This window comes from Pseudonaja textilis, chromosome 2 (assembly GCF_049901715.1).
Source record: "Pseudonaja textilis isolate UNSWEBS1 chromosome 2, rPseTex1.2, whole genome shotgun sequence".
In the NCBI taxonomy this organism is placed as follows: Eukaryota; Metazoa; Chordata; class Lepidosauria; order Squamata; family Elapidae; genus Pseudonaja; species Pseudonaja textilis.
Window position 1 is genome coordinate 95937853 of NC_141991.1, and position 12748 is coordinate 95950600.

General features: G+C 38.6%; 1 protein-coding gene across 3 annotated transcripts in view; it reads left to right on the forward strand.

Annotated features, from left to right (window-relative positions):
* The window catches only part of ATP10B (ATPase phospholipid transporting 10B (putative)), a 143177-nt gene that overhangs the window by 87033 nt on the left and 43396 nt on the right, over positions 1–12748 (forward strand). For all 3 annotated transcript variants that reach the window (XM_026696155.2, XM_087924582.1, XM_087924581.1), the window contains 3 exons: positions 4826–5030; positions 8417–8502; positions 12357–12463. In XM_026696155.2, coding sequence (XP_026551940.1) covers positions 4826–5030; positions 8417–8502; positions 12357–12463 — 398 coding nt within the window. The remainder of the gene's footprint in view (positions 1–4825; positions 5031–8416; positions 8503–12356; positions 12464–12748) is intronic.

Consider the following 12748-nt stretch of genomic DNA (forward strand, 5'->3'; position numbering starts at 1 on the left):
ACCAGGCAACTTTGCAGCCAAGGACCCCTTTCTTCTGCAGCTCACCTTGTGGCTATGCAGCAGATAATGACTATGGTTTATGTTCTGCCAGGAGAGGGGGGAGAGAGAGGGTTGGAAGGAGAGGGGGGGAGGGAGAGAGAAATGGCAGAGAGGAAACCCTTTCAAACAGCATTGCCTGCCATTCTTGTTATTCCCCTCCACTGTTTCTTTCTCTCTCGTTCTCTCATTCTCTCTCTCTCTCTCACACACACACACACAGACATTTGATGGCTTGAAAGGGACAGCCTGTACTTTGCTTGTACCTTAAGCATGCACTTCCCACAATCTTGTCTCTCTTTTCATCCTTTTCTCAAGCAGCAGCACTCGGGTAGAGGTGGAGGGAGCCGATTCCGATGGGCCACATGGCTTTCTGCCTCGTCGTAGCAGCAGCCTGAGCAATGCCTGAGCTCCAAGCCTGATGGAGCACAAACCGTGGTCACCGCCTGCTCCAGAGCCATAAGTTGAGCTGTGGAAGAAAGGAACCCTTGGCTGCAAGGTTGCCTGGTGCCATGGGCAGAGCTAGGGCTGGCAAGAGTGTGTTAGAAACAACTCCAGGTGCCCGAAGAGTCCGAATTCCCAGCCCTCACTGGCTCAGCTGATCCACGGGGCATGGTTAAGGGGCTGAGCAGCCATCAGGTGTCTGGGGAAGGGAGGGGCTGGCCATGACACCCCCCCCCCATTTCACTAGGCTTATTTTGGGGTAGGGTGTATATTAGTCCCACCCCAAAAAATCAGGCTTATTTTCAGGGCAGGTCATATTTTCAGAGAAACATGGTATTAGATTTAGTCTTGGCATCTGGGCATGAAACATACTTTGTTATTTTAAATGGATAAACCTTTTCAGTCACAGAACTAGCCCAATGATAATGACTTCTGCCTTGGGAAAAACTGTTTTAGATTACCATGATGCACAGCAGATGGGGCTTCTCTTGAAGGAATTTGGAGGTTTCAGATAGTAACAACATGGCATCTAGATTGTTTCTTATCACATGGAACCTACCTTGTTTTTAACCTCTTTGGTTACTTGCGGTCTCCCAAATAAAATTCCAGGTGCTGGTGTTGAATATATAAAGCCCCATACAACCCATGAACACAGTTCTTTCTGCCTTGTCTATCATGAAGAGTGAAAAATGTTTCTCCAAGTGTTTCTTCTCTTATAATATTCACATATCATTAGATATCCTGTTTGTAGAAAGCCATTTTAAGGAGTATTTACTTGCTACCTGGTACACTGAGTTTAAAATGCCAATTTCAATTAATCAGCTCAGGGCTTTTTGGTAAACTGTCAACAGATTATATCCAGATATGTCAGTACACTATATGTATTTCCTAATTGATGGGTTCAGGGCCATAGCAATAGCATTTAGAACATATATATTACCCCATAGTGCCTTACAGTATTCTCTAGATGGTATATAATGTTAGCATTATTTGCATATTGTCCCCAACAATTTGGGTCCTCCTTTTACTGACCTCAAAAGGATGAAAGGCTGAGTCTATCTGTTGGGCTCATGATGGAATCTATGAGCCCAACATTCAGGCAGGGTGTCCCAACAATCACTAGCCGATTCTCTTCATTTTCGTGGCGGAGCTCCTACACTAGCCAAGAGGACACTGATAGAAGCGACACTGATCAGCGTTGATACTGTGGCTGCATGAACCTGAGTGAAGCCAAAAAGATGGACTCACAGCTGTTTGGTGGTTTCGGTGTGACAGTTGGAGCGTGCTGAGAGGAGCAGCAAAATGCGGGAGCACTGTTGGCATGGGGTTTACCAATAGTCTGAGACTATTGATTGTGTGTACGAGGTGTTGGGAGGTGTAAGTGGTGGTTTTGATTAGGCAGCATTAGGTGCGGGGTGGGGGCGATGTAGGTAAGGGCAGATGTAGATGATAGGTTTGGTTAGGTGTAAGTAGGTGTAAGGTGGAGGTGTGGGTAAGGAAAGGCAGATATAGGTTAGTGGGTGGGGTTGAAAGATAACTATAATAGGTGCTAGGAGGCAGTAGCTCTCAGCTCTAGCTTTGCTTGAAATTGATCCAGTGCTGCCTTTTGGGACTGTTGTGAGATAAACTGAAGAAATAAACCCTGCTTAGTTCAACCTCTACTTGTGAGTACCATGGTTTGTCAGTGAAAATTCTCAAGTGCCCAGCAGGGCTGACATAAAAGCTAGTGCTGAGAGCTACCTTAATTCCCATCGGGACTCTGTTGTGGGCAGAGTTTACCTGCAACACTGCATTCTAACCATGGCTCCACCAGGCAATAGCAGCTGACTTCCAAGCCACTATTGATTAGGTGCCCTAATTTGTGTAGGATAGCATAAACATCCTTGAGCAGAGTATACCAAAACTAATCACTACTGTCCTTTTAATTGGCATGAAATGATGTATGTGTCCAAGCATTACTATGACTAATTACTCTTTAATTCCTTTATTAAAAAGCATCATGTGAAAGTCTCAGGTAATGAAGGGCATGATGACCAGCAAAGGCCAATAACTATGAATCCATGTGATGTAGATCAGGGCATATAAAAGTTTGTGACTTGGCATGTAAGAGGGCTAAACACCAAAGTGTATGCATTAACAAATAAAATGAAAAAATGAAAAAATATCTGTATGCAGCGTGAAACTAAAAGGAAAGATAAGGATGCAAATAAAGATTGATCCAAATAAAGATTGAATGGTTTTTATTGAAATGGAGTTGATTTATACATGAATTTATACACAAAAATAGGAATCTATAGAATGGTGACAGTTGCAAATTAAATTCCAGTGAATGGTGATTATAGAAGAACAGAAGAACCATCTTGGGGGAAATAATACAGCATTCTGAAAGAAATCTTATCTGGATGAAAACATTATTCTGTTAGGTGACATGAATAGCTGGTAGGAATGGGAATGCAAATAACCTGACTGTGCTTTTCAGAAACCCAAGAAAGAATGCGAATGGGGATCTATGGTTACCTGTTGTTGTTTTTTAAAAAAAATGCCTGTTTTAAGTATAAAATGATTCATACCTATGCATGTCAAAAGAATAAATCTAAATCTAAAAGCATGACTGATTGGATCATTTCCAAAGAAATACTGAGAGAATGAATAAAGTATGCGAGCACAATGAAGACCCAAAGTCCTACTATCAGTGGTGGGATTAAAAAAAAATTACTACTGATTCTGTGGACGTGGCTTAGTGGGCATGGCTTGGTGGGCATGGCAGGAGAAGGATACTGTAAAATCTCCATTTCCTCCACACTCCTGGGGGAAGGTTACTGCAAAATCCCATTCCTCCCCCACCCCACTAGCCTGCTTTCCAGCTCCATTCTCCTGTGTAGGTCAATGAAAGAAGACCCAGCCGATCAGCTGGGATGTGGGAGGCAGAGAATAGATGGGGGCGGGGCCAGTCAGAGGTGGTATTTGACAGTTCTCTGAACTATTCAAAATTTTCGCTGCCCACTAAAACAAGCATGCACCGCTATCAGGCAGCAGCAATATACACTGGAATGGGATGGTCATATGAATGACAACAGCAAAGGCAAGAACAAACAACTTTCATATTTTATTTAAAAAGAAAATTGGATAGATAACAAGATAAGGTGAAGATGACACAGTGTTGGATGACATCCTTGACGTAGCTAGGAATCTTGCTGCTGGTGGACCAATGCAGAAAAAAAAAAGCTGGAAAAACAGAATTCAGTGGAAAACTAGAAAGATGGGCTTTAAGAAGGGGGAGAGAAAAAGAAAAAGAAACAAATATATATATAATGAAGAGGATGTATCAGTTCTGTTGAAAAAGCATTAGTAAATAAATTGAATAAATGGCCAGCGGACATAAAGAAAAAGATATGGGAGTCATTTGAAACAGAGTGAAAAATAATGTGTTACACATTATCATGGAATTATGCTAGTGGGAAGGATGATAAAAATCTGCGGTGGAAAAGTGACATGAAAAAAGTATGTGGGTAAGGAAAAATCCATATAAGAGACTGGTTGCTGCAAAAATTAAAAATAAATATTTTATAATACATAGAGAGAGAAAACTGAAGTAGTCAGCTATAACAAATCTAAATAAGTAACGTGGGAATTGTTTTCAGTGTTTGACAATAAGTTAAGAGTGTTAGATGATGCTAATGTGTTTTTACTGCATTGGTGAAAACAAAACCTATTTAATTTTATACACTGCGATCTTACAGCTTAAGACAACTCAAAATATTTTTGCTATCTCAAATGATTTTTTTAAAAAATTATTAGCAGTAATCGTTACTACTCTGTTGACCTCGGGAAAAAGATAGACCTGAAATTTTAGTCCAGTTTTACCATGATATGACAACATAGATTAACTAAACATTTTTCTATATTTGTCCTTCTCCTTAAAAACTACTTGATAACTTATTGATCCACTTGAACGTAAATATACGAACTTAAGGGAATCCCTCTGAGTAGAGATATCAATGATATAATATCAACTTTCAAAGCATCTGGTTTCTCATGAAAGCTGATATGATTCACTTGCTATATTTATCTTAGCAATTGTTTTTTAATATATATTAAGATTCTTTTTCCACCCAGAATCACTTGTTGAGATACAGTAGATGGCCATACAAATTGGATGGATGGATGGATGGATGGATGGATGAGTGAATGAATGAATGAATCTGCTTTCACCATAAATCCACTTGCATTTTTTAAAAAATGTCTTTAAACAAAATGCTTTCTTGTGCCCTAAAGAAAAGAGGTGCTCCATGTGTTGATAGGGCAGTCACAGATTGTTAACTGATGGTGCATCTTCTCATAACAGGAGCCAAAACACCTACATTGAGAAGTGCTGGAAAGATGTTCAAGTAGGGGACTTCGTGCAGCTGCAGTGCAATGAGGTCATTCCTGCTGATATTCTACTGCTCTACTCCTCTGATCAGAACAGGATCTGTTACTTGGAGACCGCAAATCTTGATGGCGAGACCAACCTTAAACAAAGACAAGTTGTGAAAGGCTTCTCCCATCAGGTAAGCAACTTTCCTCTCTCTTTTTGGTAGAAGAGAACAGGATCACCACCTCCTTTAGTGAGGGAAGGGTGCAATGGTCCCAGGCTTCAGATATGGAGAGAGGCATTTTCAGTATGTTTCAGAATTTAAAACCATTGATTATTTTTAGTCAAGACTAGAAAATTAAATAATTAAATATAACCCTCCCACCCCCTCCTTTTTTCCTCTGCATTTTAAGTGTTTCCTGGAACACTTAAAACACTTTTCTAAGCAGCAAGATAAGATCATAAGACTAAACACTTAGGGAATAATTTATATCCACCTTTGTTTGCAAAATGCATGAAGATGGGACCATTTCAGGTGCAGGATTCAACATTCCTCAGCACTCTTCTATGGAAATGTGATATGGAGGTCTTGTGAGACAGCCTCAGGTTCTTATTCCAAGTTATAATTCCTGGAATGAGAGACATTAATAGAAGAGCGCAGAAGAGAGGAGAAATGTAATCTTTATAACATATCATCAGTTGAAATGTTACATTAATCTGATATAAAAACTGGGTTTTGAAACATAGGTTTTGAAATTTTGTCAGCACAGGAAGGGGAATGCTCTACTCCACACCTGTACAGAAACTCCCAGTCTGTCAGCAGTTTTGTATAGACTGTCAGACAAGGCTACAATTGGGGGGAGGTGTGAAAAAGCAGGTGATTTATTGTGCTCCAAAAGGATGGGCCAGATTGCAGGCTGCACTGTCAGATGGTCATCGATGCTGTGCAGACCGATTGATGGGTTATATCAGTGGGTAGAGCCTGGGAATGAGGTTCTAAGTTTATCCCTAACCAAGACACAGTCATTAATTTCAAGCAAGCCATTAATGGTCCAGAGATATATCTTGATGAGAATGTTGTGACCACCAGTTTAAATAATCCAGCAAGCAAGCAGTGACCTTTTTACCAAAATGGAACATTTCCCTGCACCTTCACTAAGTTTTCTTCATAATCTTTTTTTCAATAACTGTTTTATTTATAATAGTCAGAGAGAGAGAGACAGAAAGAGACAGAAAGACAGAGACAGACAGAGAGACAGACAGACAGAGACAGAGAGAGAGACAGACAGAGACAGAGACAGAAAGAGAGAGACAGAGACAGACAGAGACAGACAGAGACACAGAAAAACAGAGACAGAAAGATAGGGACAGAAAGACAGAGACAGAAAGACAGAGACAGAGACAGAAAGACAGAGACAGAAAGACAGATATAGAGACAGAAAGACAGAGACAGACAGAGACAGACAGAGACAGAGAGAGACAGAGACAGAGACAGAAAGAGAGAGACAGAGACAGACAGAGGCAGAGACAGAAAAACAGAGACAGAAAGATAGGGACAGAAAGACAGAGACAGAGACAGAAAGACAGAGACAGAGGTACACAGAGACAGAGATAGAAAGACAGAGACAGAAAGACAGAGACAGAGACAGAAAGATAGAGACAGAGACAGAAAGACAGAGACAGAGGTACACAGAGACAGAGATAGAAAGACAGAGACAGAAAGACAGAGACAGAGACAGAAAGATAGAGACAGAAAGACAGAGACAGAGAGACAGAGACAGAGATAGAAGGACAGAGACAGAGACAGACAGAGACAGACAGAAACAGAAAGACAGAGACAGAGACAGAAAGACAGAGACAGAGACAGAGAGACAGAGACAGAAAGGCAGAGACACAGAAAGACAGAGACAGAAAGACAGAGACAGAGATGGACAGAGACAAAGACAGAGACAGAAAGACAGAGACAGAGACAGACAGAAAGACAGAGTCAGAGACAGAAAGACAGAGACAGACAGAGACAGAAAGACAGGGACAGAGACAGACAGAGACAGAGACAGACAGAGACAGAGACAGAGACAGAAAGACAGAGAAAGAGACAGAAAGACAAAGACAGAGACAGACAGAGACAGAAAGACAGATATAGAGACAGAAAGACAGAGACAGAGACAGACAGAGACAGAAAGACAGATATAGAGACAGAAAGACAGAGACAGAGACAGACAGAGACAGAGACAGACAGAGACAGAAAGACAGAGACAGAAAGACAGAGACAGAGACAGAAAGGCAGAGACAGACAGAGACAGAGACAGAAAGACAGAGACAGAGACAGAGCGACAGAGAGATGAAATTTGCAAAAGAAAAGAAAAATCAGAAAAAAGAAAAGTAAGTATAATAAAGGAAAAAGAAATACAGAAAGGAAGTGACTTCTAACCTTACCGTGTATAAATAACTTTAGTAACCCTTCACTCCTATACATAGGAATATATGGTATTGTGTTTTTATTCAAGTGCATTTTAGGGACTTAGGTGAATAAATCCAATTTAAAATCACTTATTTTGGGAGAAAACTAAAGTTTCATGCACCCACTGAAAATGTTAATATACATGTCCAATTTTTGATATAAAATTCAGTGGAATATGAAAAATAAATATTGAATGTCTTACCTCAAATTTAAGCCGGATTGGCCAGAAATAATAGGTATTTTCATATTGCTGTTCCCACATTAATATTTTTTCAGAAGCAGTATAATGATTATTTCCTTTTATCCATTTTATATATAAATTATATATAAATATTTGTGAAATATTTTTAATTTTGAAAGAATATTATTATTTTAATTATAGAGTGATTTCTCAAGCACATTAATGACAGGTCCTGGTTAAACACAAAAAAATAAAGGCAGCATCATTTAGACCAAGGATGTCAAATTCAAGACCCATAGGCTGGATCTGGACTCTGTGGTGCCTCTGCCAGTGAAAATGGAGGTCGGGAGGACCATGTGTGGCTCTTCCAAACTCCGTTTTTCACTGGCAACGCACTGCAGGAGGCCCCTGCAGGTGCCCCCAACACAGGTGATATTGAGCTGGCCACATCCACCCTGGCCATGCCCCCCTGCCCTCCCAAGATCAAATACAACCCTAATGCAGCCTTTAATGAAATCAAGTTTGACAACCCTGATCTATTTTTAAATGTTTCTTTTTTCACTGCTACAGATTTAAGCTCTTCTAGCCTTACCTATGTTGTACCTTCCTCATTATGTTGCATTCCAGATGTGTTGGATTTCAGTCTTTGTAATTATGGACATTGGAGTCTAATAAATCTAGATTGTACCAACTTGGGGTACATTGGATTAATTTATTGACTCCACTCAGCTACTGTTATATTACAATAAGTACTTGAATGGGGTCACATTTTAGATTCATTCATGCCACATTAATCTGCAGTTATCACTTCTCACCATTGAAGGAATGTTGGGACAGTTCTTAAAAACCAGCTAAAAATTATCAATTTGCTTATCCAAACAAATTATCCATCCAATTATCAAAACAAATCACTAATTTTGTTTTGTTTGTTTGTTTACAGAATATGGAATTTGAGCCAGAACTGTTCGAAAATATCATTGTCTGTGAAAAACCTAACAATGATCTCAATAGATTTACAGGCTACATGTAAGTTACTGCAGTTTTGATTTTTATCATTCAATCACTATTATCAGAGCCAGTAGAGAAAAGGGGAAAGTAATAAAATATGTATGTGTCATGATTTCACAGCACATTTTATTACTTTTCATTGTTGCAGTTTGTAAAGGATGCCACAACAACATTATGAGATGTGATGTGATGTTGTATTGTGTTGTGTTGTTATTGTGTTGTGTTGTATTGTGCTGTGCTGTGTTCTGTTCTGTTCTGTTACATTACATTATGTTACATTGTGTTGCATTACATTCAGTGGTGGGATTCAATTTTTCTTACTACTGGTTCTGTGGGCATGGCTTGGTGGGCACGGCAGGGGAAGGATACTGTAAAATCTCCAGTCAGATGTGGTATTTTCCAGTTCTCTGAACTATTCAAAAATTTTCTCTACCTGTTCTCTAGAACTAGTCAGAAGCTGCTGAATACCACCTCTGGTTACATTACGTATGTAATGTTATGTTGTTATTTATGTTATGATTGTATTCTATTCAAAATGTTCTGAGATATTGTGAACAATTTATATAACTATTGTTGTACTCTTGCCAAGTACGCATATAGTCCAGAAATAAATACATTCAGCAATATTTTCCTATATTCATTCTTCCTCAGTGAGGATTAAGACTGAATAGATTGTTAGTATTGCTGATTTTCTTCTGCAGAGAACTTTGTGTTTGGCTTTAGCACTTTAAGAATAAATTTTATTTTATCCTCTACCGAAGTATCCTTATAAAGTGGAAGCAATTGTCATTGTTTAAGTATGGAATTAGATGGATTTGTGTGATTTTTATAGGATGAAGGCCTGACATCTTCAGAAAGAATTTGAATGAGCTCAGGAGTTCTGCAGTGCAACCTATGTCAGAATTAAAGATTCAGAGATTGCACCAGAGGACTATTTTGTGACTTCATTTCAAAAAGATGCACTATAGAAACAAGTCAAACACATTTCTACAACTTCTGCTTTTTTCAGCTTAAAGTCCTCTTAGGACCTCTTTAGGCTTTCAAAAATACAAATGTGGAGGACAATTAATGAAACTATTTCCATCCTCAATTTCCTTTAATAATGAAAAATATTCAAAGAGCTATAACTATATTAATTTTTCATAGATTCAGGAGTCTATCATTTTCATTCCAAAGGCTGCAATCCTTTATCTGTACCTCTCTGGCTGTTTCCTGACAGCCATATCAGGAAAAGATAACTGAGGCTTGGGTACTCAACCTTGTCTGTTCTTTATCTTTACAAAGGGTGAATTATTAAAGAGGGCCCATGAGCTTTCCAAAAATATATTCACCAATCAGGTTAATCCATCTAACATCTAACATCAAAAATGTCATCACAAAAGCACAACAAAGAATATTCTTTCTGCACCAAATTCAGATAGCTCAAACTGCCCAAAGAGCTGCTGATTCAGTTCTACAGAGGAATTATTGAGTCTGCCATCTGCACCTCTATAAACTGTCTGGTTTGGCTCTGCAACCAAACAAGACAGACACAGACTTCAATGGATAATTAGAACTGCAGAAAAAAACAATAGAAGGTAGAATTCTTTATTGGACAAATGTGATTGGACACACAAGGAATTTGTCTTGGTGCAAATGCTCTCAATGTACATTAAAAAAAGATACATTCATCAAGAATCATAAGGTACAACACTTAATAATGGTCATAGGGTACAATAAGCAATCAAATCGTACTAGGAAACGGTCAATACAAATCGTAAGGATACAAGCAACAAAGTTACAGTCATATAGTCACAAGTAGGAGGGAATGGGTGATAAGGAGTGATGAGAAGATTAATAGTAATAGTAGTGCAGATTTTGTAAATAGTTGAACAGTGTTGAGAGAATTATTTGTTTAGCAGAGTGATAGCATTTGGGGGAAAACTGTCCTTGTGTCTAGATGTTCTGGTGTGTAGTGCGCTATAGCATTGTTTTGATAGTAGGAGTTGAAACAGTTTATGTCTGGGATGTGTGGGGTCTGTAAATATTTTCACAGCCCTCTTTTTGACTCTTGCAGTTTACAGGTCCTCAATGAAAGGCAGGTTGGTAGTAATTGTTTTATTGCAGTCCTAATTACTCTCTGAAGTCTGCGTCTGTCTTGTTGGGTTCCATAACCAAACCAGACAGTTATAGAGGTTCAGCCTTCCATTGAGGACCTATATACAGCACAAGCCAAAAAAAGGGCTGTGAAAATATCTACAGACCCCTCACATCCTGGACATAAATTGTTTGAACTTCTACATTCAAAACAATGCTATAGGGCATTGCACAACAGAACAACTAGACATAAGGACAATTTTTCCCCGAATGCTATCACTCTGCTAAACAACTAATTCCCACAACACTTTCAAATTATTTACTAAGACTGTACTACTATTATTCTTTTCATCCTTCCTAGTACCTATCTCTTCCCACTTATGACTATAACTGTGTTGCTTGTATCTTTACAATTTATATTGTTTTATTTGTTTCCTAGTATGATTTCATTGCTTATTAGTAACCTATGACTATCACTGTGTTGTATCTTCTGATTCTTGATGAACATATTTTATTTTTTCTTGATGTACACTGAGAGCATATGCACCAAAGACAAATCACACTTTGCCAATAAAGAATTCTATTCTAACCTTCCCCATAATTATTTTGCAAGTATGTACAGATAGCAGTTAACAAAAAGATTGGCATAAGAGATGAAGCAATCTGTAGTTTGCACAAGCTTTCCAAAACTGTCATTTGTAGCATCCAAATTCAATGCAAACACTGGTAGAGAAGTTTTTTACCAATTTCTGATGTAAAGTAAAAGAAATAAGGTATTGATTTGGACAGGCAGGGCAGGGCAGGGCAGGGAATAGGAAAGGAAAGGAAAGGAAAGGAAAGGAAAGGAAAGGAAAGGAAAGGAAAGGAAAGGAAAGGAAAGGAAAGGAAAGGAAAGGAAAGGATTCCCCGCAGAAAAAACAAACTAACCCACTTGTATGGCATCTCCTCTGTGAGGAGACAACAAAAATAATAACGAAATGGCATTCCTTCTTGCTGTTAAAACCTCATTTGCTCCAATCCTGAATATTAGTTTGCTAGAAATGTCTAGCAAAGTCAATTTTTCTGAGTGTCAGGGTTCTGATAGTTTCAACAGGTGATATTTATCAGAAATGTAGCAATGTTCTGTGCAGCCCTCCGAAGTCTTTCTCTTGCTTTAGTTTCCACCATAAGGAAGGAGAATTTGTGATAAACACTCCATTCAGAATCTTCCAAAAGTAAGCTTGAAAGATGGGTCAGAGAAAAAAATGAAGCTTTTTTTTAGGCTTTTTTTCAGACAGACAGATGGTTGCTTTAAAACAGCCTTTGAGCATTAAGTATGAAGAATCCAATCGAGTGCCTGCAAGCATTTCACCATGTACATAGATTTATCTGCAGTGGCAAGGACATCCTTTCTTAAATGCTGCTGGCAAATATACCCAATGTATTGAATTTCCACTGCTGACACTTTGGTACAACAGAAGGTAGGAAGAGCCTCCAAGATCTTTGAACACTTACATTAAAAGAATGTATTGTGTGAAATTTAAAAAAAGTGTTGTGTCAAAACATTACATGATGATCTGTAGAAGCCTAAGGCACAAGACATCAGAGAAATCATCTTTTCTGTAATGTAAATTCTCAGCCTTTTAACACTGATTTGAAACCTCAGCATGGTAACGATCCCCTGCAGTACTTTATACCATCAGTGAGCCTCAAAACATAATCACCCACGGTCACGACATTAGTAGTGTTATTATTTAGCACTGAGAGAACAAGAAGAAAGATATGAAGAAAATAAAGCACATCTTTCTTCTTTGCAGGGAACAGCCTGATTGCACACGAATTGGACTTGACAATGAAAGCCTTCTTCTTCGTGGTTGCATAATAAGGAATACAGAGGTTGCAATTGGAATTGTTATCTACGCAGGTAATTACTGGATTGGTTTTTCATACAGCTACAGATTCATACTAGGGTCACAAAAAGTTCTTTCCCCCAGGACTTTTTGTGCAATGTAAAATTTGTTTTGCCTCTAGCACTTTCTCTGTAAAATGCAGAATTGAGGGATCTATTATCCTTACTAATTTTCTTACCAACTCCCACTCTTCATTATTTTGGATAACTTTTAATCTGAGTAATAATTTTAGAGAACTCAAAAACTGCCTGTCTTCTGAGAAATATATTCTTACTTAATGCATCACTTTGCTTAATTTA